The sequence below is a fragment of the Sinocyclocheilus anshuiensis genome, unplaced genomic scaffold (genome assembly GCF_001515605.1).
Source record: "Sinocyclocheilus anshuiensis isolate Anshui unplaced genomic scaffold, SAMN03320099.WGS_v1.1 scaffold1, whole genome shotgun sequence".
Lineage (NCBI taxonomy): Eukaryota > Metazoa > Chordata > Actinopteri > Cypriniformes > Cyprinidae > Sinocyclocheilus > Sinocyclocheilus anshuiensis.
This window is the reverse complement of record NW_015539843.1, coordinates 518,273-542,806: the sequence shown is the minus strand read 5'-3', so window position 1 is coordinate 542,806 and position 24,534 is coordinate 518,273. Positions and strand designations below refer to the sequence as shown.

Genomic DNA, 24,534 nt, shown 5'->3' with positions numbered 1-24,534 from the left:
TGTGGAAAATAATGTGTTTTTTGAACCTTAAACCGCATAAACATTTCATTACACCAAATACACAAAATAATGTTCTTTTTAGCAACATCATATGACCCCTTTGATAATTTAATATTTTGTATTGCTTTACATTTTTTTATATTACGTTTAATTAAGTTAAATTAAATAAAGTAATAACTGCTGTGTCTAAGATGCTTGAGAAAATGGCCAAAAACTAAAATATCCCTGCAGTAATTACTGAAAGATTTGCTCCTTTGTGAACTGGGAAAACAGAAAAAGGAGAAAAATAGATAAAAAAAATGGGAAACGAGAGAAAGAGAGAGAGAGAGAGAGAGAGAGAGAGAGAGTGTTTTGATGCGAGAGGAGCAGTGGAGACCCATATCTCTGCAGAGGGTCTACAGACATTGAAACCAGATGCAGTTCTGCAGTCATGAGCTTGAATGTGTGTGCACTCAAAGGGGTCGCCCGAGATATATTTAGAAACTCCAAACCCCATCCATCAACCCGACAGCTTCAGATTAAGCACTTGATGTAACCTTACATTGGGGCCTGCTCCAACTTTCCCCTCTTTCTCTTCCTCTCTTTCTGTCTATCTCTGTCTGTTTCGTTCTCTCTATCACACGCATTCACAGAGAGCTGAGAAAACTCCCCGTCTGGGATGGGTTCTGAACAGCACTGTCAGCACACTGTCTGCTTCAAATAGCCTTTATGAGAAAAACAAACACCTAAAAGATCAGCTATGCCCAACATACACTGTGTCTGTGAGCAACCTGATGCGATTAAACTAATATGCTGATCTGCTGCACAAGAAACTAATTTTTTATCATTACCAATGTGCTGCTTCATATTTTTGTGCAAACTTTGAGTAGAAAGTAAAAAAGAACAGCATTTATTTGAAAAAAATGTTTTGGTAACAATGTAAAAGTCTTGTCACTGTCATTTTGATCAGTTTAATGCATTATTGCTGAATAAATGTATTACTTTATTTAAGAATCTGATAGATATGCTGCCTAGAACAAGTATTTTGTATTTTGGCACAACTTACTGCAGGGGCAAGTTGCATAAACTACTTTAAGATGGGTCATAGCTTTTTTAAGGTCAACAAAATACAGGTAATACTGATTATCCCTTAGCTACTGGGAAAAAAAAACATTTTATTGACTTATGTACTGTATTTCACTGCAGTCACGTGCATTTTTGTAACTGGTTCCCTATAAACAAGACTGGCTCATCTGATCCTGTGGTTCATTTTACCCTGGTCTCCCAACAAAGCAACACAATATACTGTACTGTGCACATGTGTAGCAGTCAGAAAAAAATTCTGAAATCTGGTGTTAATTATGATTAATCAATTATAATCAACTATTATGATCAAATAAGCGGTCAAAATATAATTTATGACAAAAATAGCCAAGAACATCTTTGACCATCATAACTGATGCTGTTCGGTTTCAGTGCACTAGAATGGGAGCATTGTTGCCTCACAGTTTTAGTATCAATGCCACAGAGTGCGTGTGTGTGTTAGAAATAGTCTTTTTCTTTGAGCGAGCAACCCTGGCCTCATTAAAACTTGTTTATGTAGGGAGCTATTCCAGAAAACTGAGGTTTATTTGTGTGTATGATTGACTGAAGGTGAAGCTCAGGTGAGTGTTTTTTCCTCTGAAAATGTAAACCAAACATGAAGTTTAGAAAGACGCATTGTACATGCACAAACTCTCTCACTCAAAAACCATTGAAACCCACGCACACACCTGGACTTGGACCGTCCTCTTCACAGCTGGTTTGGCAGTATGCATGTGTGTGAATGCATGAGGTTGCCAGGTTTCACTGCTGTATTATCAGTGCCAACAGGTGTGAAGACTGGAGAAGGATGTGTGTGATTGCTTTGTACAACGACACGTGTGTGTGTGTGTGTGTGTGTGTGTGTGTGTGTGTGTACCCAAAAAGTCCCATTCCATTTTCCAACACACTCATGTCTTATACAGTAAACATTATTTTCTTCTTTCCGGCACATACACACACTATACGCTAAGTCTGTCTGGTTTTGAGAGAGAGAGAAGGAGTAAAACAACACAATGTCTGAAAGGGTCATCACTTATAACTATTTCCAAACACACCATTTCAGACAGGGAATATGAATCACTACAGTGAGTCAATACAACATACGACAAATGCATGAGTTTGTGTGTATGTGAAGGAAGAGGGAGAGAGAGTGAGAGATCCTTCTCATACAGTGGACTCTTTGTACTGTATACTGAAGAAAAACAAAGTCAAAGTGAGTGAAGATCCTCTGCGAACACACCGAGTATATGGTCTATAGTGCATAAAACAGTCCACACCGTCTGTCTTTTTCATAATTCACAGTTAGTTATAATAATATTCATATTTTACTATAATATCCTTTTTCTGATTAAAAAAAAAAAGTGAATGTATAAAAACCATTTATGGATCCAAGCATCGAAAGTTTATTCAGATTTATGACGATTCTTCGTCCCTAATTGTGTTTGGATATCATAAACAGTAAAGTGCCTAGATATCAAATTTGTTATAATGATCTCACATCTCAAGCTTTAGGTGACATTATAATAATGACATACAAATTTCCCTTTAAGCAAACCTGTCCTAGACTGCTGATTCTATTGCTGCACAATTTTTTTGTATTAGACTCCCTTCTGAGGAAAAGGTTCATCAAATTGTTCTTCATTAAAGTCTTCATGAATGTTTTTGGCATTTTGGAGACACACAAAATGTAGAGGCACGATATCAAATGTATACTTAAAACTTTGCAAGTTTACTTAAGAATGTTGAAATTCACCAGCATTAGATGACAGTTATATACTGTTGTGCCATATTTGGAAATTGAGGTCACTTTCTGCCCCTTTCCATTGTGCTTGGACCCCGATAATTGTCATTTCCGGCTACATTTGATATTTACATTTATATATGCAGGCGTGTGTGTGAATGACAGAAAGAGTTCTGGGTTTCTGGGGAGTTTATTCTAACACTCAACACTTATGTGTTATGAAGGCACCTTTGTTTGGCAAAATCCCATTCAAACAATAAATGCTTTGCTGTGATTCCTGGCAATTTGCCGAGGTAAAGTCAGAAAACTGCTGAACCATCAAAGCCTCCGTCAGTTCTCTGGATGTGTTTCATGATTGTGTGTGTTTATGCACGTGTTTCTGTGTTTGAACCAGTCATGTATCTTTGCCCAGAATCAGTGACTAACTCTTCTTCAGGTTCAAACAAACAGCACATCTGTAAATGACTGCCAAATTCTCCCATTGCTTTTATCTGGTTTTACTGCCAGCATTGTTATCTTCTTCCTTTGTTTTTCTGTCAGACATATATGTGCGCGTAAGTGTTTTTGGTTTAGTACAAATGCCTTGAAGAGTGGAAGTGCCCACCCTTACTCCACCCAGGCCTGAAATACAACTACACACCGACCCGCTCGTTCACACTCACACAGCTTACACGCAAGATGGCTCAGACTAGGCTTCTGCATAGTTTCTGACCAAGTAAATATTTTCCTTAGGTTGCTGAGGCATGAGGGTTGCCAACTGTCCCACACAATACAGAATCTTGTGCCATTTACTGTAAGGAAGCAGAAACACAGATATCTTTTACATTTGTTACAGTTGTGTAACAGCCGCATTAGCTGTTGCTATGTTACACTGACACTATAAACAAAGATCAAGGAAGACCAAGGGAGAGTAGTTATATCTGTTGACTTTTGGTTGAACTGTTCTTGATTGGCAAATGGTGTATATTGCATATTCAGTCAGTTTCACAAGTATTTCACTGGTGCACATTTTTCATGCGATTTACTGCTGTTTATAAAAATACAAAGCACTTAAAAGTTAAACTGCATATGTTAGTCTTAAAATGTTTATGAACACATTTCTCTAGTGTTATAGTTTGCCTGTACATGCTACATATGCATATGAACAATTAGGTTAACCTAATTACTTATATTAACACATAATTAATATATATATATGCTATCAGTATGCCAAAATCCAAGTGACTGCATCTCAAATGCATTTTAGCACTTAATTCTGTCAAGTAGGCTATAGTGACTGTTTACACACAAACAGTAGTCTACATAGCAGCCATGCACATGACTGTGTGCAGCAGTTCATTTTTGTTTCCATTACGGTCAGTTATCACCAATAATCAAATGGCGCATGTGGTATAAAGAAATGACAAGTGTCCTCTGCTGAAGTGGCGGTTTACCCAGGACACTCCCTGTTTTATGAGGTGTGTCCCTGTTTCAGCTGTAATCTGACTGACTTAAAATGAAGTGTCCTCAATGTCTTTCTGAGCAGCTCATGGTTCTCAACAGAATTGCATTACATTACAGAGAATGCAAGCTGTGTCTCTGCCAAAAACCTGGTCACCCTAATTTTCAAAAGTGTGACACACTAATCCCACAAAACCCAATACACTTTCTCAAGAGCTGAGGCCAATTAAGCACATAAATGTTCTTCAGAAATCACTGAGGTTCATTTCACTCTTTATTTCAGCAATAGAAATCAATTTTAAATAACTTTAAAATGTGTAAATTGATTCGATGTGCGCGACAATTTGTTTTGTTTTTCCCGCTAAACTAAACTTTTTGCTAAAATGTAGGTCAGAAGTTAGAACTGTCAAATGCAGTTCTCCCCCTGCTGGCCGGCGCTGGTAATGGCATCATCGCCTCGGCGGCTCTGGATTGGCTCCAGGCGCATAAAGGCTGGCGGTCAGTGTGCGCACCGCTGCTGCCAGAGACACTTCTGCGCTTCCAGAAGGGCAAGAGACGGACAGAAAACACCGGCACTAATGAGCTGGGGACTATTGTGAGACTTTACAGATTTTTGGTATTCTTCTCGCACTTCTTAAACTGTCTGCGAGGAAGTCATCGCGTCTGTTTGTGGATTTTACCTTCTTTTTTTTTTTTCTGAGATCATGAACTAAAGTGTTATGCGCTGAACCCTTTATTCACGGAGTTTTAACCGGCGGGATTTCTAAATTCAAAGGTAACAAAAAAAACTTTGAGGCACATTTTCCTCCCACATATAGTCTAAATGTATAATAGAGAGCATTAAGTGTGACATTTGGTTGTCTTTTAATTAAGTACAAATAACTAGAAGAACTTGTCCATGCATTATCCTGTAACGCGCACGTTTGGGAACATATGAGGCGGCGTTTCGAAACCGAACGAGCTGCCTACCTAGGCGGTATTTTGGGCATCATGGGAGCGATTGAACGTTCTAGTTGAGATTAGTGTTCGAACGCGCTTATGATGCCTAACCTGCTGTCTGGCATAGCAGCACACTAGGTTTTAAGTCAGCCATTATTTATTGTAAATATTTTAGTAATTATTTTATAATGAATTACAACATTTTATGTAAAATGGGTAGACCGGGGCTAGTTGTAACAAGGGCTATATCTCAGTAAACAAGGTTTTGTGTGTGTTTCTTATAAAACTGTAAGCTCGGGGCAAATTGTCATACAATAATAGTATTTTGGGGCAAAAACAATAGTTTGAAATATAGTTACCATTTACATGTTTGCTGTTTTATGCATTGTTTTGTTTGTCATAACTGGTTTACTTTACTTTTGTGTTTCATTACCATTTTAATCTAGCTAAAAAGCCTATAATAGACCGTTTAATCACAGAATCTGTTGTGACAACTTACCCCATTTAGTGTGACATCGTGCCCTGCATTATATAGACCAGGGGCCGGTTGCATAAACTGTTTAGACTAGTCTTAAAAATGTAGTCACCTAATTTTTTTTTTTCTTCAAGACTGGTCATAACTTTTTTAATTCAGTTATGAAAAGGTTGATTGTTCTTATTTGTATTGGTAAAGTAAGACTGATTCTTGGCAACTGCTAGTTGGTCAAACTAGTTCTTAAGACACAGTCTTAACATGGTGGCTAAGTTTATGCAACTGGCCCCAGGTCTGTGTCTATATAGAAACTGACTCTGAAAAAGAAACCTACCCTGAGAAATATTCACTGAAATCAAAATTGACTCTAGTGAAAACTAGCCCAATTCTCCCATATAATATATATTGTAATACTTTCGTTTTAGGCATCTATTGGGACACCAGGACTCTGTCTGTGGCTCTGATAATGGGACTTTAGGCTTATACCTCTCGTATTGTCGTTCCTGGAGTGAATTCGCTGGTTTAAAACATTTACGCTCTTCCAGAAATGGTGGGGCATTTACATTTGCAAGCTATGGATGAGAGTTTGAAAGGAAAGAACCGGGATGGACTGCTTGATAGTCCGGATTCAGGACTCCCTCCAAGCCCCAGTCCGCCCTTCTACTCTCTGTCACCGGGGATCCTCGAGTCGCGCTCCAGCAGCTGCTCAACCCCAAATGAGCTGCAAGGATACTGCAGAAAGGAGACCCGGGAAGGCAAACTGGTATGCATTCATCTAATGAAGCCTCAGAGCTTAAATGAGACCCAAGAAGGACCTGTTCCTCAATCAACATCCTTTGCTGGCAGTGGAACAGTTTTCCTATCAACCAATCGGTGCACTGATTTTAGGGGTAGGGTTAGGGTATACTGCTTGTTGTCCAGGAAAAGGATGTTGATGCAGGAACATGCCCTACTTGGGTAAATCATGTGCAGTATTTAGACAAATGCATGAGGACTATGAGTGGAAGCAATCAGTTTTAAAAGGAGATAAAACAACAAAACTGAAAAACACAATGCATTATGTTTGCCTTTTTGAGTATGGTTATTTCGCACACACAAGTTATAAACGTCAGTGATATTTGAACTGTGTTCATGTGTGGCTTTGGAGATATGAGCTGTGTGTCATCCAAAGGTTTTAGATCCAGTTGTTGCCTTCCATCAGTTTTGTCCTTTGACAGATGAACCTACACCTTAAATGCACTCATTTAAGTCATGATGTAACAGAAGTAGAGGCAGATATTTTTTGCGGAGTGAAACGGATTATCAAAAAAGAAAAACATTACTTGGCTCAGTTGTTGATTAGATGGAGGCATATCTGTAATGCGAGTTTGAGGTTGATCGCAAAAAAGCAATGGGTTTAAATGGACTACAATACAATAAAGATCAATATCATGCATTTAGAAAATAGGTATTTCATTTCATAGCAACTTTAAATAACATCATATCAGTTGTAATATGATTATCTGTTGTTATGGTAGTCGCCATTTCATATTCACTATGGATACAGATGATATTTACAAATGGTTAAGGCGTTTGACTTCAGTTACTCATTCATACTGGCAGCATTCAAGCCGCTTCTGTATGAACAGAACAATTCGAAAGTCACATGAGAGCACGTTTTTAAATGAAGTAGATTCAATCCAAAACTACATGTTAGAATATTGAAGTACATATTTATTTTTTTGACGTAAACACAAACTGACACTGTTGACAGTGTGGTGGCCAGAGACAAATAATGAGAGGTAATAGGGCAGAATCCTGAAATAGAAAGAGGTTCAGGTGCTCGTGCCTCTGGAGACTCACTCTAATGAAGCAGGGATGACAAGAAGCGACTAGAGAGAAAGAGTTTCTGTAAACAAGTTGACCTTGTGTTTGGTGAATGTGGTAACTGTAACCAATCTCTCTGTCCCTCATAGCTTCCTCATAACAACCCTTTTACAGCACATACATACACACAAGTAGTGCTGAGACACACACATACACAAATATATCATGGTACAGTATTACTCGACAGTGCATGTTTGTGCTACAGTATAGCACTGCACAAGTGCCTCAGCATAACCCAGAGTCTTATTTCTGCCTCTGAAAGATTGCATAGCATGCTAAACTAACAGTGTCCACATTTGACATGGCCATCTATTTAAATCTAAGTGCCCTATCATACTGAACTAGGGCTACTTTACTATAATGAAAAACTCCTGGCAGTGTCTCAATACTTCAGAGTATCCACAATGCTAGAAGATTCAGATTAGCATAGAAAGAAAACATTTTCCAACACTTTATAATGGGTGCATCTTCTAGGGCAGGAAATTCAGTTTTCCCTGAGGAAACATGGCTTAGCACTAACAATACAACAACTCCTTCTATTAAACAGATTCCAGTATGAGAGGCCTGAACTGAACTGATACGCTGCTCGACTGTTAACGTGATTGAGCTGCATTTGTCTCTGTCGTGCAACATAAATGCTTTGCCTGAGCATGCCGCTAAGAGCAACTATCTAAAGGCATTTTGGAGTGTAGAAATGATCACTCAGACACTCCTCTTCAAGAAACATGCATGCACTTGTTGGGACGCCGCTGCAATAAAGCGTTTCACTCAATAAAATAGAAAGGAGCAGCATAACTTTATTTGTGCAACATGAACTTTTGATGAACATGATGCTGTTTCCAAAATCCTATTACTTAAAGTATACAAATGTGGTCGAGCCTGCAGGCAACATGCAGTATATGAGGACCAAATGCTCTCTCAGAGTAGAAAAGAAAACGTAGGCATACAAAGCCATCATTGTTTGCTGCACTTTGTATTTTTTTCCGTTCATGGCAACCTTGCCTTGCGAGGGCGTCTATCCCAGCATGTATATATAGTATGCTATTTGCAGTATGCATGCTTGCAGAGGATATATCTGCCTTTTCCCTCTCATTTTGTGGCTGCGGGTCTATTTCAAATTTATTGATATTCAAGATCAAGATTCAAGAGATTCAAGATTTTTATGTCACATACATGGTTATATAGAGAATATATGACCAGCAGTGAAATGTATGTCAGGTCCGCTCCATGGACAGTGCAATTATTAAAGAATACAAACACAAGAAAATTATATATAAATATAGGTATGGAAAAAGTACGATGAAAAAATAAGAATAAAAATAAAATGCACAGGACAGTATACTGTAGACTTAATATTGATCGATATTAGATGATTAGTTCAGTTCAGTTCCTCTATTTGTACTTTTGTCTCTTCATTTACAACCTGCAAACTCATCCTATCATATTAGTTATACACCTTACCTTAAACCACAACTTTTTTTTATTTTTACTCGGATCACTATCAGTTGTCTGTAATTCTTACGAGTTTCTCTTATTTTATGATTAAGCTTTTTCTGAGCCAGTTTTAAAAGTTCAGGGTCCCATTGTTTAAAAGCCAAATGTTTCTGATTTATGCACTCTTTACCCTCCTTGGTGATATAAGGCTTGTTATTTGAAAAATGTTTAACTGGAATCACAGAATCTTCACAGAATTTGACATACACAGACCTGATTTCATTATGCATGTCAATATTTGGATCATACAGCACCTCCCAGTCAGTACAGACAAAACAGCCTTTCAATATCTCCACTTTTTCTGAAGACCAAAGTCTCACCACCTTGTTCACAGGCTTAATTGACTTCAGCAAGGTACGGTAGACAGGAACGAGAAGCACGGTATTATGGTCTGAGTTTGCTAGTGGTGGTTTAACTTTCACAGTATATGCATTGGATATGTTCCCATAACACTTGTCCAAAATATTAGTGTTCCTTGTATTGCAGTTGACATTTTGTTGAAAACCAGGAAGAAATTTTTAAAGATAACAGTGATTCATATCACCCAATACAAACAAAGAAGCATTAGGGGTGCGTTGGAGCTGCTGTTGCATGCACTCACACTCCTGCGTCACAGCTCTTACAGCATTTCCATCCGGTGGCACATAAACAACGCAGATGACAACATTGCCAAACTCACGTGGCAAATAAAAGGTCTCCCTCACAGTAATGCATCCACATCACCGATCATTAATATAAACACAACCCCACCTCCGCAGGATTATCCTGACCTGACCAGATCTCGGTCCACTCGCACCAGTGTAAAACCGTCCAACTCAACGTAGACATCGGGGACGTCGGCCTGAAGCCACGTCTCTGTCACAGCCATAATGCTTGCATCCCAATATTCTCAACAGAAATTTTAATTATTTCGAAGTTCATCCATTTTATTCCGTAGTGAGTGGGCACTGAACAGGATCATTGAAGGCAGAGCTGGACAATTTCCTCTCCTCCTGAAACGCTGTCGTTTACCTCTGTGCTGAACTGTGCCTCTAGCTTGCGGCAAAGCAAATATCCGTTGTTGCGGTCGTCTCCGCAGCTCTGCGGGTATTTCAAAGCGCATACAGATGAAGCACAATGCCATAAGCGCCTCCCTGGTATAGGAGATGGCATCCTGTTCATGACCATGTGCCGCCAAAGTTGTATGATTCGTAACGAGGGAAAACAAAACGATTTCCACCCAAAGGACACGCATGAGTGCAGTCATCTTCCAGTCTTCCAATCAAACAATCACAATAGTTCGAAATAGGCCAAAAATACTCCTTTCTAACTCAATTACGCAGCCAGGTCGCCTGCTGAGCAGTGCCCCTAGTAAAAGACAACGGAAGCAAACAAACAGATCCATAACAAAGACAAACTTACAACCGGAACATTACTAGTAGAGACTAAAAACATATGAAACCAAACAAGGCAAAGATCAATCGGACACCTCCAGTATGAAAAGGTAGCAGTGAATAAAAACATTCGATCAGGAAATTCAGGCCACTAGATGTCAGTATAGAGCCCCAAACAACAGGCATGAGAGTTTAAATACAGCCCTGTGTCCAGCCTGAACACCTCTAACTGTATGTAGGGATAGGTACCAAAACCTGGTATCATTCGGGCCCCAGGGCTAAATGATGAAAGGCTGTAGTACCGATACGCTTGGATGTTATCTGTTCTGCTTTCGGTACTGAAGAAAATACACAATGTTTATTAATGCTACATAAATGATGTGTTGCAAATTGTATCTCACCAACCATTTCTATATGAGAAAATATCAAGACATTCGTCTAGGATGCAATTTAGAAAATTCACAATCACCAGATTACAAAGTATCAGATCGATTAGCAGTATCAGTAAGAGTAGTAATACCATTAAAACCTTATGCACAAGTGTGATGTTTATTTGTACAAATGAAGGTTTGACTAGTTAGCGTCATCCCATTCGCCCCTGCTGGTAGATGCTGTAACTGCATCGTCTGTGAGAAAAAAAAGCATATTTTCTCCATTGATGGCCAGAGGCCTGTTGCCATTATTTTTAGTTTTGACAAGTAAACTATCAGTTAGACATTTTTTATTACAGTAGATATTTTTCCAGTGTTTATATTTCTCTACAATATCAAATTGACATCTGGTGAAATCTAGTATAATGTATTAAGTATAATACCTGGCTTTCTCTTAGTATTCTAGACCTCCTTGGATGAAATAATTATTCTAGACCTCCTGACCCAGTCAGTCAATATAGTGATGCCACTGTAATGTCAAACTCTCTTCAGCCTTCAAGCTTTGATTAAGATACTGTTTGGTTGAGGCGTCCACTGCAGCCATCCTGTTGAACCTTTAAAGGGGTCATATGATGCGATTTCATGTTTTCCTTTGTCTTCGGAGTGTTAAAAGCTGTTCGCGCATAAAGAAGATCCGTAAAGTCGCAAAGATTAAAGTCTCAAACCCAAAGAGATATTCTTTATAAAAGTGAACGCTCATCCATGCCTTCCTAAAACGCCTCGTTCAAACACGCCCCCACATGTCTACGTCACTATGTGGGAAGATTTGCATAACACTGCCCAAATGTATACACAAAGAAAGAAGGCGCAACTTTTATTCTCACTGTAGTATTGTTGCGCCGCCATCATGTCATGGAGACGCTGTGTTTCATTTCGAAAGCCAAACTACTTTGTTTGGCCTTCCAAAAGAAGACACAACTAGAAATCAGTGGTAAAGTTTTGTTTGCAACACTGTTCCAGAACAGTACAACCCAAATATTCGAGTGTGTGCAGCGCATTTTACGGAGGAAAGTTTTCTGAACCTGAATTTCCTTGAATTTCCTTGAATCTGAATTTCCATCACATGCTTGAGGAATTCGGCCAATCACAACACACTGGACAGCTGGCCAATCAGAGCACAACGCGCTTTTCAGACCGATGAGCTTTGTAAAAATCGACGTGTTTCAGAAAGGCAGGGCATAGAGGAGCAACAATAATGTACAGTATGTGGAAAATAATGTGTTTTTTGACCTTAAACCATGCAAACACATTGCATTACACCAAATAATGTTTTTTTAGCAATGTCATATGACCCCTTTAACTGCTCTGTCCCTGTCGAGATCTGTCTCTAATGTCACTGAGTGTACAGGGTTTGTGTGTGCTCTGACGGCACACTGTGTAACAGCACAGTGGACACAGAATCCGTCCTGGATTTAACACACACTCTCTCGTACTCATATGGACACAGACGCACATGCTCAAGGGCGCGATCCCTTTCTCACTGGCCCACATCCATGAGACAAAAGCATGATGCCAGAAACCTCTCATAAACAGCATATATGTTAGTAAAGGGAGGATTTGTAATTTTGCTGCTAATTACTCACTTTCTTGGCTTAAACTGAGCCAGACCACCCTCTGTTAAATTGAAAAACAGATTTAAAAATGCAATGCATCACAATATCATAAATAAGTTGTGACTGAAGAGCATCCATTTTATTCCAAAGTGAGCGGGCATTGAACAGGATCATTGAAGGCAGAGCTGGACGATTTCCTCTCCTCCTCAAACGTTGTCATAAACCTCCCTGTTTACCTCTGTGCTGAACTGTGCCTCTAGCTTGCGGCAAAGCAAATATCCGTTGTTGCGGTCATCTCCGCAGTTCTGCGGGTATTTCAAAGTGCATACAGACCAAGCACAATGCCATAAGCGCCTCCCTGGTATAGGAGATGGCATCCTGTTCATGACCATGTGCCGCCAAAGTTGTATGATTTGTAACGAGGGAAAACAAAACGATTCCCACCCAAAGGACACGCATGAGTGCAGTCGTCTTCCAGTCTCCGACAACATTTAGAAATGCTCATTTTGGTTTCAAAATGCCATTTTCTGAACTATGAATGTGCACTTTAAAAACTGTTTGATGGATGTGAGAGTTAAAAATATTCCGCTCGAGCTCAGGAAGAGCCCCCGTTTCCCATGTCACATCAGATGACAGTTTGTCTGATGATATGCTGCTGAAGAATTGGGTTTTATGAGGTGTCAGAGACAGAGAGTGAGAAGCAGAGCGTGTACGTGCTGGACACTGAGGAAGGTGCTAAACGCTCACGTGGTGTGTGTGTGTTTGATGACTGGAGCAGGTGCTCCACACACACTGCTGCATTGTCATCGTTTGTCTGAGCGCCAAATATAGCTATATATCAGCACGCAGACACACTAAAGCAACAAAAACTATTAAAAACCTTTTCATTATTAAAAAGATACAAGAAATAAAACTAAAATAAAATACAATATATTTATTAGATGAAAACAAACTAAAAATGTAGAAACGTTGCCTTTGAAAATAATGAAGTTGAAGCACTAAAATGATTAAAAGAGAAATAAAAATGTATAAAAACAGAAATATTGATTATAAAAGTATATTATAAAAGTAATAATATTTACAAAATTAAAATGACAAACCACACAGCAATAATACTAAAACTGAAATGAAAATGGAAAATATAAAAATAAAAAACGATTTCAAAATCTTAATAAATACTATTATAGTATACGAACAATAAAAATAACACTGCTTGAAAGTGTATTAGACTGTGTATTAAGTCTGCTCATAAAATAATTTAATTTTCAATATAACATTTAAATGGCTGGACTGTTAAAAAAAAAAACACAGTTTAAAAAAAAGACTTAAACTGTAAAGCACATTAGTGTTGATTGCAGACACCAAAACACGAATAGGCATTGTAGGATAAATATTGTAGGATTGTTGCACATTTGATATTGCTAAAATGTTGTTTTGCTAAATGCTAAACATTGTTCGGATTCAGAGGACAAACAATTTCTTCTGTCACCTTAAGGGGTTTATTTTGTGACTGATTGATTGACAAATTGATTTGAGGTTAAATTATGTGAAAAGAAGAGACCACAAAATAATATGAGACATGAAACGTAAGAAAGTTGCTGTGGCCAATGGGCAATTATACAGTTTAGCTGTCATCATACATGAGTAAACTGACAAGCATGTCAATGTCAAATTTACAAATATTTTGCCAGGATTGAACATCAGTTATTATGGGTTTTAATGGCTAGCTAGATGGCTAATTCCTGTGTCTTTAATGTCTTCCTGTGTAGCTGCCATATTTGCTCCTGAACTCTCAAGGTCCAGATGCGAAGTCACGCATGTACCCTGTGGTCTATGGAGAGAGCATTGAGGTTAACCCCAAACCAGAAAAAGAGATCAAGTGAGTGTTAAATAATCACCATTAACTACAAATGTTTGAAAAAAAAAAACTAAAAAACTTTTTTTTTCAACTACAGCTAGATACAAAAGTCTGAGACCACCAGTTTCAGTTCGCTGAAAAGTGAAATTAAACATTAAAAACATTCAAATGAATGTCAGATTGTCTGATGATCATGTTCTCCATCATGATTTGAGAAAGACCATCTCAGCTTCAATGAAAGAACATCGGACCATTTGTACAAGTCACATGTCCAGTGTCACAAATATACGTATTTGACTAGTGACCTAGAAATAGTGCAGAATCTGAGATATTTCCTCATTATTCTGCATCACAACTTTTTCAAAATCTGATTTCCAAGTTGGTCGCAGACTTTGAGTGAACCCTCTCATATTTCCCTTATTCTTAGTTAAATAATGTTTGCCTGATGAATTCTTGTCAGGTTCAACTCTGCAGTGAAGTACGCTTCAGACAGACACTTCTGTGACCAGGTGTTCTGCGCCCAGCTCCCGACCGCCACATCCTTCAGCGAGACGGTGGTGTCCGTTCAGAACTGCACGTGGCGCAGCTACAAGTCAGAGGTACACTTTGAGCCACGGCACAGGCCGCTACACTTCCAAAGCACGACCATCGTGTTCCCCAAGCACACCCGGAATACATACCGCACCACGCTGAACTACAATGGCAACAGAAACGCAGCTGGGCACCGGCGGTTTGTGTCCACAGTCAGGCTGGAGTCCACAGAGGACGCCAGTCCATGCATCATTTACACAGAAGACCTCTGAGACACACATTAGAGATGTGTTACCCTTCCCAAAATTCAAAAACTCCCTTTGGCTAGAGAGCTACAGTCAGAGTACATGCACTAAAACCCTGATTCAAATGGATGGCAAGAGACTTCAAAGAAAGGAAACGAAAAGTCAGTGAGGGTCATTTTGTTCTTTTGCTTCCAGTGACATTGGTACTTGATAGTGAGGATGAGCTGGAGTTTAGTGTGTGTGCAGTCTTTACATGTGTTATGTGTCAGCGATGTATTTATGTACATCTGGAGATTTTTTTCTTTTAATTTTAATATCCAGTCATACTAGTCAGGTGGAGGGAAAAGCATTTGGGGCAAAACAGTTTCTGTTGTGTGCTGACTGACAGGTCCGCAAGGAATCTGAGCCCTCAGAATTCCACTGAAAGATCCGATAAATTTACACAGAACACAAAAGAACGTCAGTTAAAAATTCCAAAAATGAAATCACAATCTTTTTTATCAGTCATTATGTGTCTGGTACTAAGATTTAGCTTGGTTTCATTTTGGTGCCTCACATTGTATTTTATTTTATTATCATTATTTTTTTTTTCTTCCCAATTTTATGCAATATTCCCCCTAAAAATGTAAAAACATGCAGAGTCCATGTGGGCCTACTTTATCGTCTTAGTATTGCTGATTCTTACAAATGCTCAAACAGGAAACAGTTCATAATTAAAACAAAATGCAAGGACTATAAGCACATTATATGTGGATGAGAGCACAAAGTCTCTAGACCGTAGTCAGGTTAGATGCTGTATTGAATTTAACACGGATGTGTTCAATTAAATGTGTTAATCATGACTAAGCTCTATTGGCATTAATTTGTAGATTATTAGAACTGGCTGAGAAAATAGAAGCTATATGAGATTTTGAGATTGAATGAGATTTATACATCATCTGAAAGCTGAATAAATAAGCTTTCCATTGATGTATGGTTTGTTTGATAGGACAATATTTGAAAATCTGGAATCTGAGGGTGCAAAGTTGTCCAAATGAAGTTCTTAGCAATGCATATTACTAATCAAAAATTAAGTTTTGATAGATTTACAGTAGGAAATTTACAAAATATCTTCATGGAACATGATCTTTACTTAATATCCTAATGATTTTTGGCATAAAAGAAAAATCGATAATTTTGATCCATACAGTGTTTTTTTGGCTACCCCAGCGACTAAAGACTGGTTTTGTGGTCCAGGGTCACATATTTAAGTTGCACTTATCGAAAGTTTTTTTTGGGGGCTGTAAATGTGTTGGTATGACTAAGGGCAAATCAACGTGTAGGAGCACTTGAAAGGTTGGACCAAAGATTCTGTAAAATTCAGAGAAAGGGAAATGCAACCTTATATATTTCCTCCCTTTCTGTTTGTACCTCAGAAAACGTGGAATAATTTCTTGCACAAGAGTTTCAGAAGCCGTCCGACGTGCTAATAATTCAGTGGCCAAAATAAGAGCTGCACTCACAGAATGACAGGAAACAGAAGGGCATACATGGAAGGTTGTATTTGAAATGACTGGACTGAGCATGTGTTAGATGGGAGGATTCAGCATATTCTGATCGAAATGCCAAATGCTGGATTTGAGACATGTTTCATCTCTAAATAGAGACAAAGTTCTTTGACCTCCTGAAAACCCTACGGTTTTCTGATTGCACGGTTAGATAACGTTTGGTTTCAAAGGTAATGAGTCATTTCTGACATTGCTGGAGCCAGTTAGTCTCAGCCAAAATCTAGATTACCAATCTGAGCTCCTGTCTCCTCCAGCGAGTGCATTTCCTCTTTCATGTATTACAAACTCTTTTGTGGAGCAGAGCTGTTGTTGTTTTGGGAGGCGATGAGATGTAACGGAGCAATGCACTGAGAGAGATCAGTAAAGTATTGTGGAGGTGTAAGTACATCATGTCTGTCTTATGTCTGGACTATACACTTTTAAATTCTGTAAAAGCTGAAGTGGGTTTTGTAAACTTAGATTTTTTTTATTCTGATTTTATATAATAGAGATCTATTATTGTAAGAAAACCGATGACAAAGTATGTTTCCGTCTGGTAAGTGGATGTTAGTTCAGCTCATGTAATACAGGAAACTAGTGCATGTATATTCAATGACACTGACACAAAAATCATCAGGGGTTGATAAGAGATGAAATTACAGGAAGGCATGACTGATAAATCACTTCCTGTTCACTCAAGATGGGCATTTGATAAGTTGCTAGAGGAATTTTAGTAATGTGTTGAAAGCAGATTTTTTTTCCACACGTATGAAATTTTATGATTACATTTGTTTGGTGTACAAATGCTTTCTGCTACCAGATGGATTTTTGTTCGATTTCCTAACACGATGATTTGTGTTTCTGTAAAATACTTTCCTGTTGTATATGTGGCATACAGCACTCGTAATTCTCTTTATATTTTTGTATAATTCCCAACTTAATGGTCTTCTTTTTGGACAACAGATGAGAAAATAATTTAAGAAAAAAAAAAAAGTATATCCAAACTGATTAAATAAAAGCCCCAAACCCTAAAACGGCTGTATGTTTGTCTTCTTGGGTCTCTGATTTCCATTCACATTATCACTTACACAGCATTTTCCAACAAGGTTAAATATTTTCCAGCTTAAGATGAAAAACCCTTCAACCATTCTCTTATAAAAACTGCCAGCAGTGAGAGAGGTATTGGGGCTTTTTGGAGCATATATCATTTTAATCCATACGTTCAAGCTTGCTTTAGGCTAGATCAGGGTTAATACAGTAAATGCAATATGTTTCTTTTACAGAGTCACAAAAGCTGTGTGCTGATATCACTATATTTATGAAGTGTACATATTTTGAAATGTATAAATTGTATATTAGTTTGTACAATTTCTGCTCCTGTCTCTCATGTATATGTTTCCCTGCTTTAACAAAAGTTTATGGTGCCTACTTTTCCCCACACCTTACAGTTTTACTTTCAAACAAAGTTTTCCAGTTTAATGATTTGCAAACATTTGGCGAATCGTCTTGACTGAGTCATAAAAGAACTGGTACTCAAGAATTTGGATAGCAGTTCTTTGAATTTGATTTACAGGATGGAGACTGTGCTTAAACTAAGTGTTTCCACTTAAATTGTTTGCCCACTTTATTGCTACTAAATATAAAATGTTGAATGTTTTCCCTCTTCTGTGAACAGTAAGGCACATAAACAAAACATACCTAGTAGGCTCCTAAAACAGACATTTCCCATTAGCACCTAAAAGAACAGTCAGCCAATCAAAATGTGATGTGCTTACAAGGCCTAAGGCTAATATTTCCCTTCCTATGCAGTTAATCATATGCAGTTGTTTATTGTAATGATTCACAATGATTTTAATTACTTATATTGCTTACTTTTCATTGAGCACACAATTTCTGGCAACCTTTCTGAGTATCATCATAATGTAATGAACCTTCAAATAGTGTTTAAAAAATATGAGGCTTTGCTTGGGGTTAATTCAGGATAATTGGGCCATTTTTTCCAGTCAACTCAGTGGCAAATTGTGTCCCGATTTACATGAATTCTTCACAAATATTGTAATTTTACATATTAAATGTGAAATAATATTTAATTTAAACATGAAATATTGTAATCTAACTTGAATTTTTATGCAAATGCGTTACGATTACATGTATTACATGACAACAAAGATTCTTAACTTTTGCAACATATGTGAACGTATTTTCTTGGATTGAAATATGGAGAGCAAAATATAAAAATATTTAAAATATATTGGAAATATTTTGAATATTTAAAATATATTTTCATAATTATGCAAAAAATGGCCAATTTTTTAAATATATAATATAAAAAATATTTTAGAAAATAAATTTTCGTAAATATATAAATATGTTTTAGCAAATATATTTTTGGGCCTTTTTTTTAAAATATATTTTGAAATGCATTTAATAATATATTTGAAAATATGTTTTTGTGTCCTATGGGTCTCTCTCTATGTGACGTTTAAAGGGGTTTTTCTGCCCCAAACTTAAGAATGTTCAAAATAATTCCTCCTAAGCTGCTTTTCATTCTTTCAGCTGCATAAAAACAAGTTGTCTGTTAATATAATAATAATAACAATAATTCAATTAAAATTAACTAATAAATTATTTCTTTTAATTCACTTTTGATTAATATTTGATTATTAAATGTCTTTTGTCATAAATCAATAGCTGCAGCAAACAAAGAACTGCAACCTGACTGTAGTCTGAGGTCATGTGAAGATCAGCAGCGCCCTCTACAGCTCAGCACGCGTCCTGATGGCTACAAATATAATGCAGTGAAGAGACGCGTCAACTTTTTTTTTTTTTTTGCTGGTGCTGCTAGTAATCCACTGACTGTAGGTTAAACGTGGACGCAATTCCTACACATTTCGACAAATTAATTTCCATAATCTTTCAACGGTTCAATGATTTGCTGTCAAGTTTTTATTGTACCCACCTTATTTATTTAGATATTTACCGATTTTAGTTATTTGCTACAAACCATTTCGTTTGATTACTTGTTTTAACTCAAAATATGATAACTAATATTAGTTTGCAACAACAAGCAGCTAAAATATCTACAGCGGCTAATAGGAAGCCTTGCACAGCTGGCGCAAGTATACATAAATCAGTCCTCTTGCTACATTAGCTTATATTACAGCAACATCATATAGGCCTACAGGTTCTGTGAAACATAGCAAAACCAAGTGTGCCTAAACACGTCCTGAAAAGTGAAGTCAAAACATTGCGATCGCCATCGAGGCTGGCTGCAGAGTAGGTCAAAGCCAAACTCATAAACCATGGGGGAAAAAAACACTTCAAATAACATTTTCCCAGTTTTTTCCCCATCATTTTAGTTCTTATCACGCTGATGTATTTTCAAGTTTTTCTAATATGTTTTCTTTTTATTAGTTATTTGATGTTAGAAACCCTTATGAAAATTAACCATGCTTTTTGATTTAATTACAAATTTGACTACAAATAAACCAAAAAAACATGGTTACTATAGTTAAACCATGGTAACCACAAATTAACCATGCTTTCCTACACTAACCATAATTTAACTGTGGTTACAAATGGTAATCAATACGCCAAAAACCATGGTTAATTTTCGTGTATGAAAACGGGATGTGGTGTCATGATTGTAAGCTTGCGACTGGGTCTGAGGGAGTTAGGCGGACTTGCAGCTCCAAATGACGGCCATACATGTTTTGGCTTCACTTTTCTACAGTGGAAGGAAGTGGAGACGCGTCGTACATCTTTTTTTTTTACCGTCTATGAGCAAAACCAATGTTACTCACGTGAACAGAAACAGAACAACCTCGGCCTCCGTTTTCAGGCTTTCCTGTTCTCTGGTCTATCCTCTGGAAAGCTTTTCCAAAATGAACACAGGTCTTAGCTGGTGCCTGATCGTAACACTTCTTTTTCCAGTCATATTTCTCTGACCTTTTCCTCTCAGCCAGGTAAAGTCTCTCAACCATCTCTTTCTAGAAATCCCCCACTCTCTCTCCTCCATATATGAGCGTAAACGCCCCCTATTGCTGATTGGCTACAGGAGTGTTGTGGTGCTCGGTCTGATTGGTCAGATCCACTTTTTTTCCCGATTTACACAGCTGACTATGTCAAATAAAAAATAAAATAAAAAAATTTTCAGTACACAAACAGAACAAAATGCAAGCAGGTCCAGCCAATGAAATAGTGAAATATACACCGATCAGGCATAATATTATGACCACCTTCCTAATATTGTGTTGGTCCCCCTTTTGCTGCCAAAACAGCCCTTACCCCTCGAGGCATGTACTCCACTAGACCCCTGAAGGTGTGCTGTGGTATCTGGCACCAAGATTTGAGGTCTGGGGAATTTGGAGGCCACGTCAACACCTCAAACTCGTTGTGCTCCTCAAACCATTCCTGACCTGTTTTTGCTTTGTGGCAGGGTGCATTATACTGCTGAAAGAGGCCACAGTCACCAGGGAATACCATTTCCATGAAAGGGTGTACATGGTCTGCAACACTGCTTAGGTAGGTGGTACGTGTCAAAGTAACATCCACATGGATGGCAGGACCCAAGGTTTCCCAGCAGAACATTGCCCAAACTATAGCATCACACTGCCTCCGCCGGCTTGCTGAGGTATTCCAGGACCAGGATTAAGAAACATTATAAATTACAAATAAATACATACTACCAACAACAGAACAATCAATGTAAATCACAACAGTGGCACAATCAAAAAAAAACAAAAAAAAAGACAAATCAATGGCAATAAGCTTTTTATTTAAACATTAAGGCAGTGTCTGTTTTTTTTTTCCATTTAATTTTTACACTGCTATCCACAAAGCTTGCTGGTGGCCATGTTGAAATACAACAGTGTGAATATCAATCTTGCAGCAAATCACATAAATATGTACATCCTTTTAAGTCTATTTACACTCCTCGCTATAATACAGTGGGTCTTAATACAAAACAAAAACAAAAACAAAATGCACTATGCACAAAATGGTTGTACAAAAACAGATGCCACCCAAATACCCACTTAACCATTCCAATCTTAAGAGGGGCGACTATTACTACTGTTTTCCCACCTCTCTCCTCTTCATTTATTTTAATCTCTCAGCTTCATTTATGTTTATCAGTTACAAATGAGAATGCCTCCTCATCTGAGGAAAGTGCAATACTGTCCTCAGTAAAAAGGTCAAACAAACAGTCAATATAGAGGAAAGAGGGCTCGTTGTACAAGAAAACACTGAACTTTAGAGTGACTTGTCCACTAAATACAATACTGTCTGGAGTGATATGTCAGAGAATGAATCTCAAAATCAGAGCAGAGCATTCTGGGATGTTTGTGAAGAAGTTATGGTAAAAAAAAAAAAGCATAGCTACTGTTCACACACCCCATTCAGGGATCTTGATATGAGTGTATTTGGGATTGAAGTGACTGAAGATAAAGCCCCTTTTTACAAAACCACACTAGGGAAGGTAGTGCACTAAATCTGTCCTCAATCACCAAAGCAATAACAAAAGCTCCCAAACCGGATAAAACCCACTGCTGAACTTTAAGTTTCATCCTTTAATTAGCTTCCAAAAATATCCCCAAAGTCTGGAGATTACATTGAGTATTGCAGTTTGAACTGTTAAAGATACCTTTCATAGTAAAACCATGTTACAAATAAAAGTCAAACAATATGAATTAAAACATTTCATTATATCTAATATGCATGCAAAAAAAATTAGTAACCGCACCGCTGAGGTGGTCCGAAAAAGAGGCATTTTGGAGAGGAGACTGACACGGTAAATGTCTCCTTCACGGTTTTAAATTGTGCCTGCGTGACAAATTGTACAACCCTGACATAGCAAAGAGAAAAGAAACAAATTTAAAAAACAAACAATTGTGCGTAGTCACTTGGTAGTTTTAACTTCAGAAATGTATATGTCAAATACATGGCACTTAACACTAGAATTATATTTAAAACTGTACAGAGTGAAGGACTACAGGTTATATGAGGTGTGGCATCTGCTCACCTCTTTATTTTATTATGCAGGATACATCATCTCCTCAAATTCGCCCACAGGAAGAAAAAAAACATCCCGAACCCTTCGTTCAAGCACAAAGAGCAAAAGTAAAGCAGCTCTCAGTGAGTGTCATGTCAAAGGACTGGCCAGACAGCATGGCTTTAACTCTTCAACAAATAGATGACGTGAAAAACATCAGGTTTGCTGGGACATTCAGACCTGATAAAGCAGCTTCCCCTAAAGACGTGTCCACTCGCTCAACTCTCTGCCAGTGATTGTCACTAGAGAGTGGAACACTTGACTAGGTAGGTGACGAAACAAATCAACAAAATACTGTATAAGAAAGTAAACAAATAAATGCTGTGTAAAAAGTTGCATTCAGGTCAGCGTCCGTTAAAGGACACAGACAGGAACCGTTTGCCTACTAAGTGCTTAACTCGTCACAAAAAAAAACAAAAAAAAACATGCAAACAAGGATCATGTACATAAAAAAAGTTTAAAACTAAAAACATCTCCCATCAACTATCAGAGTTGACTGAAAAGACAATGTATTATTGGTCAGCTAGAGACGCTTCTGAATGCCAAAACTAAAGTAAAAAATGAAGGTTTGATGTCAACAAATTAACATTATGTATACCCTGTAAACCAATGATTTGGCCGCCCATGTAAACTCTCAGAAGTAGCAAGGTAAGGACAGAATGTTAAAGGATAAAATGAAATCTGCTTAAAAACCAGTACAGTTTAGTGCAGGGATTGGCTAACGTGCTTCTCTGAAGGTCTTGTTTCATCACACACATACTAGGAAGGCCCAACAGCATCAGATCCGTAAAAAAAAATAACAACAGGGTCATCTTGGCAACACATGAACCATCATGAAGGACTGCAGATGCACATGAGGGCGTACGTGCGTGTGTGTGGGTGGGTGCTCATTTCTGCAGAGGATTCATCCAGCCTTTGCATTACACCACACACACAAAAAAACAATTTGCAGTTGTATTACAGTATAAAGGTGTGTCCTGAGCAGTCTAATGAGGAAAGCTCCAAAACGCGTCAACAAAACAGATTCAGTCCATGAGTCAACTCTGATAAGGCCTGCAAGACGACACAAATAGAAGTATTTATATATATTCATATTAAAAAAAAAGCTAAAAAGTGATTCATCCTACAAGTAGTCCTGGAGTGATGCACACGCTAATACATGTGTGCGCATTCACAAACACACTGACACAACACGCGTCTGCAGCCATTTAATGCACTTCCACTAATGGCGTGAGTGTGTGGGCTTGGGGTGGGTTATGGGATGTGTGTCTCTGTATGTATGAATATGTTTAGAGGTATCAGAGGGCATGAGCGCAGATGGCGTGCGTGTTCCCGTAAGTGTATGTCAGTATGGACATGAGTACGTGTGTGTTCACGAACATCCCTGTTTACAGTAACAAGTTTTTGTTCATAAGCAGCAAACGTTCAGTCCTAGTGTATGCGGCGTGAGGTGTGTGTTCACTCGCTGTCTGACAGGGTCTCGTATTGAGAGCACAGCAGAGGTTTGGGTTCTTCCTCCCAGGTGCGGGGTTGAGTCTGGCCCTGTGGAGGTGCAGACGTGCCCTGCTGCGTAGGGGAAGGAGAGGGTCCCGACATCATCCCGCTGGGGAGACGCATCTGCATGGTCAGGGGATTACAGGGGAATGGAGTGGGGCCTGAGAGGAGGAACCAGAAAAAAAGATCAGAAAATATAGATAAATAAAATGCACAGTATCATTCGATACGATTTTTTATTGTTTCTAAAAGAAGTATGATCATCAAAGCTGCATTTATTGTGAAACGGGTACAGTAAAAACAGTAATATTGTGAAATATTGCAATTTAAAATAACTTTTCTATTTGAATGTATTTTAAAATATAATTAATTCATATGATGGCAAAGCTAAATTTACATGATCCTTCACAAATCATTCTAATATGCTGATTTGATGCTCAAGAAACATTTCTGATTT

At 38.0% G+C, this 24,534-nt stretch overlaps 3 protein-coding genes across 3 annotated transcripts in view; 1 reads left to right on the top strand and 2 right to left on the bottom strand.

Moving 5' to 3' along the window:
* The window catches only part of LOC107684498 (coiled-coil domain-containing protein 92-like), a 118,124-nt gene extending 97,371 nt beyond the window's left edge, over positions 1–20,753 (bottom strand). The window contains exon 1 of the mRNA XM_016480760.1: positions 20,335–20,753. The gene's annotated coding sequence lies outside the window, so the exon portion shown is untranslated. The remainder of the gene's footprint in view (positions 1–20,334) is intronic.
* Positions 4,756–15,990, top strand: LOC107684501 (filamin-interacting protein FAM101A-like). The gene is made up of 4 exons (XM_016480769.1): positions 4,756–5,018; positions 6,080–6,417; positions 14,141–14,250; positions 14,690–15,990. The coding sequence occupies exons 2-4, from the start codon at positions 6,202–6,204 to the stop codon at positions 15,030–15,032; spliced, it is 669 nt and encodes a 222-aa protein (XP_016336255.1). The 5' UTR covers positions 4,756–5,018; positions 6,080–6,201; the 3' UTR covers positions 15,033–15,990.
* Positions 20,754–21,291: 538 nt separating the features above from the next.
* Positions 21,292–24,534, bottom strand: part of LOC107684513 (nuclear receptor corepressor 2-like) — a 172,704-nt gene continuing 169,461 nt past the window's right edge. The window contains exon 47 of the mRNA XM_016480786.1: positions 21,292–24,238. Coding sequence (XP_016336272.1) covers positions 24,042–24,238 — 197 coding nt within the window. The 3' untranslated portion in view covers positions 21,292–24,041. The remainder of the gene's footprint in view (positions 24,239–24,534) is intronic.